This window comes from Physeter macrocephalus, chromosome 20 (genome assembly GCF_002837175.3).
Source record: "Physeter macrocephalus isolate SW-GA chromosome 20, ASM283717v5, whole genome shotgun sequence".
In the NCBI taxonomy this organism is placed as follows: Eukaryota; Metazoa; Chordata; class Mammalia; order Artiodactyla; family Physeteridae; genus Physeter; species Physeter macrocephalus.
Window position 1 is genome coordinate 87,447,937 of NC_041233.1, and position 2,546 is coordinate 87,450,482.

The following is a 2,546-nucleotide window of genomic DNA, read 5'->3' on the forward strand; positions in this document are numbered from 1 at the left end:
GCGCCCACCCAGCACCCAGCACCCGCCGCCACCCCAGCCGCCCCCGCAAGCGCCGCCCGCCCCGCCGCCGGCCCCGCCGCCGCCGCCGCCGCCTCCGGCCCCGCAGCCGCCGCCGCCACCCCCGCAGCCCCAGCCCCCGGCCCCGCCCCCTCAGCAGCAGCAGCCCCCGCTGTCCCAGTGCAGCATGAACAGCAGTTTCACCCCAGCGCCCATGATCATGGAGATCCCAGAATCTGGAAGCACGGGGAACATCAGCATCTACGAGAGGATCCCCGGGGACTTCGGGGCCGGCAGCTACTCCCAGCCGTCAGCCACCTTCAGTCTAGCCAAGTTGCAGCAGCTGACCAACACCATTATGGACCCTCATGCCATGCCTTATAGCCATTCTCCTGCTGTGACTTCCTATGCAACCAGTGTTTCTCTGTCCAACACGGGACTGGCTCAGCTGGCTCCGTCGCACCCCTTGGCTGGGGCCCCTCAAGCACAAGCCACCATGACACCGCCCCCGAACTTGGCCTCCACTACCATGAACCTCACGTCCCCTCTGCTGCAGTGCAACATGTCTGCCACCAACATTGGCATTCCCCACACTCAGAGGCTGCAAGGGCAGATGCCAGTCAAGGGGCACATCTCTATCCGCTCCAAGTCTGCGCCCCTGCCCTCTGCGGCAGCTCACCAGCAGCAGCTGTATGGCCGCAGCCCGCCTGCGGTCGCCATGCAGGCTGGCCCTCGTGCGTTGGCTGTTCAGCGTGGCATGAACATGGGGGTTAATTTGATGCCAACCCCCGCCTATAATGTCAATTCCATGAATATGAACACCTTGAACGCCATGAACAGCTATCGGATGACGCAGCCCATGATGAACAGCAGTTACCATAGTAACCCTGCCTACATGAACCAGACAGCACAGTATCCTATGCAGATGCAGATGGGGATGATGGGGAGCCAGGCCTATACCCAGCAGCCTATGCAGCCAAATCCTCATGGAAACATGATGTACACGGGCCCCTCCCATCACAGCTACATGAACGCTGCTGGTGTGCCCAAGCAGTCACTCAACGGACCTTACATGAGAAGATGAGCAAGACGAACTTGCAGTTAAAAACTTAAATATATATAAATAAAGGAACCTTTTATACTGACAAACCAGAGAAAAATGGACCTTTTTTCCAGTTAAAATATTGCTGTAGATTTAGAGGAATTTTTCTTTGGTTTATTTTATTTTTTAGAAAACCTGGTCTTTTTTCTCTTTTTTGGGGGGGGGGTGGTTCATTTTGTTCTGGGTTTTGGTTTTCTTCACAATCTTGAACATTTTACAATAGAGCTCATCTAAAAATGGATTTGGGGATGGGGAAACATGCACAAAAATCTTTTCATAATTAAAAAGAGCCTTACTTTCTTTACACACCACATGGACAGACTTTGTGTAAGAGTGAATTATCTTTATTTTATTTTAAGATGTATGTTTCCCCTCAGTGTTTGCAGCTCCCAATGTTGTCATTTTTAAGTGTTATATATACATCTCGAGGGTTAGCCAGACCCTTTCCTCCACACCCAGCCTTTCATTCCCTACTTCATTCCAGCAGGAGGCACTTATGGGAGACTCGGACGGGGACATGGAGAACAACCCAAGCTCCTTAAACTTATTATTATTGTTAATATTATTATTATTATTAATAAAGTGAGGCAGGAAAATGCTTCTCCTCTTAAAATCCCCTCCACTCCCTACACACGCACGCACACACACACGCACACACACGCGCACACACACACACACACCTCTTGAAACCTTTCCCCAAGAATGTTTCTTTATAGCTGAACTTCATTGAAATGTTTGTTTTTCTTAAATCAAGTGTAATATAACTTTTTTTTAAACTACTCCCACTCAGCACTCAGAGACACAAAAATACTGTAAGTCTCAGTTAACAGCGGAATCTCAGAGGAAAGCTGTTTGCAATCCTAATCCAGCCTTGGAGGAATAGATGGTCAATTAACAATCAAAAAGACGCAGTTAACCTCTTGTTTTTTACCACCTGGTGAATCAGCCATACGCACATATTCCACGCAGCCTCTTGTTTTTAGTATGTACTTTGAGATGCCAAGGGTCTTGATTCTTGAGCCTTTGACTCTGATGAAACCCAAACAGCAGTCCCCAGCGATTAGCCTCTTAGATTCTCACGTAAAGGGTTGGTGGATGACTGTACATGTCAATGATTTGAGAAATACCTGAGTAACCTTTGACACTGTTTACTTTGTGTTGGAAGAGAGGACGCAGAATGTGTGTCGTGAGGGAGATCGTGGTGTGAGTTTTATAGCTACTTCAGTGATACATACCTCTAGTTTTCCTTTGTCTTTTGAGATCCCGAGTTCCTCCCCTGTGAATCAGAGCGCGCCAGCCCCTCTCCTGTGCGTGGCTGAAGAGAAGAGGGATGAAACCAACCACCAGCATATAGTGGGGCAGCCCTGGGCAGCAGGGTTGTAGCGGGCTCCTGCGTTGCTGCCGGCTTCTTTCTCTTTTCTCCTGTGCAGCCAGTTCGCCCATTCTC

At 50.0% G+C, this 2,546-nt stretch overlaps 1 protein-coding gene across 1 annotated transcript in view; it reads left to right on the plus strand.

Moving 5' to 3' along the window:
* Positions 1 to 1,990, plus strand: part of KAT6A (lysine acetyltransferase 6A) — a 110,808-nt gene extending 108,818 nt beyond the window's left edge. Inside the window, exon 18 of the mRNA XM_055080816.1 lies at positions 13 to 1,990. Coding sequence (XP_054936791.1) covers positions 13 to 1,081 — 1,069 coding nt within the window. The 3' untranslated portion in view covers positions 1,082 to 1,990. The remainder of the gene's footprint in view (positions 1 to 12) is intronic.
* The last annotated feature ends 556 nt before the right edge of the window (positions 1,991 to 2,546 follow it).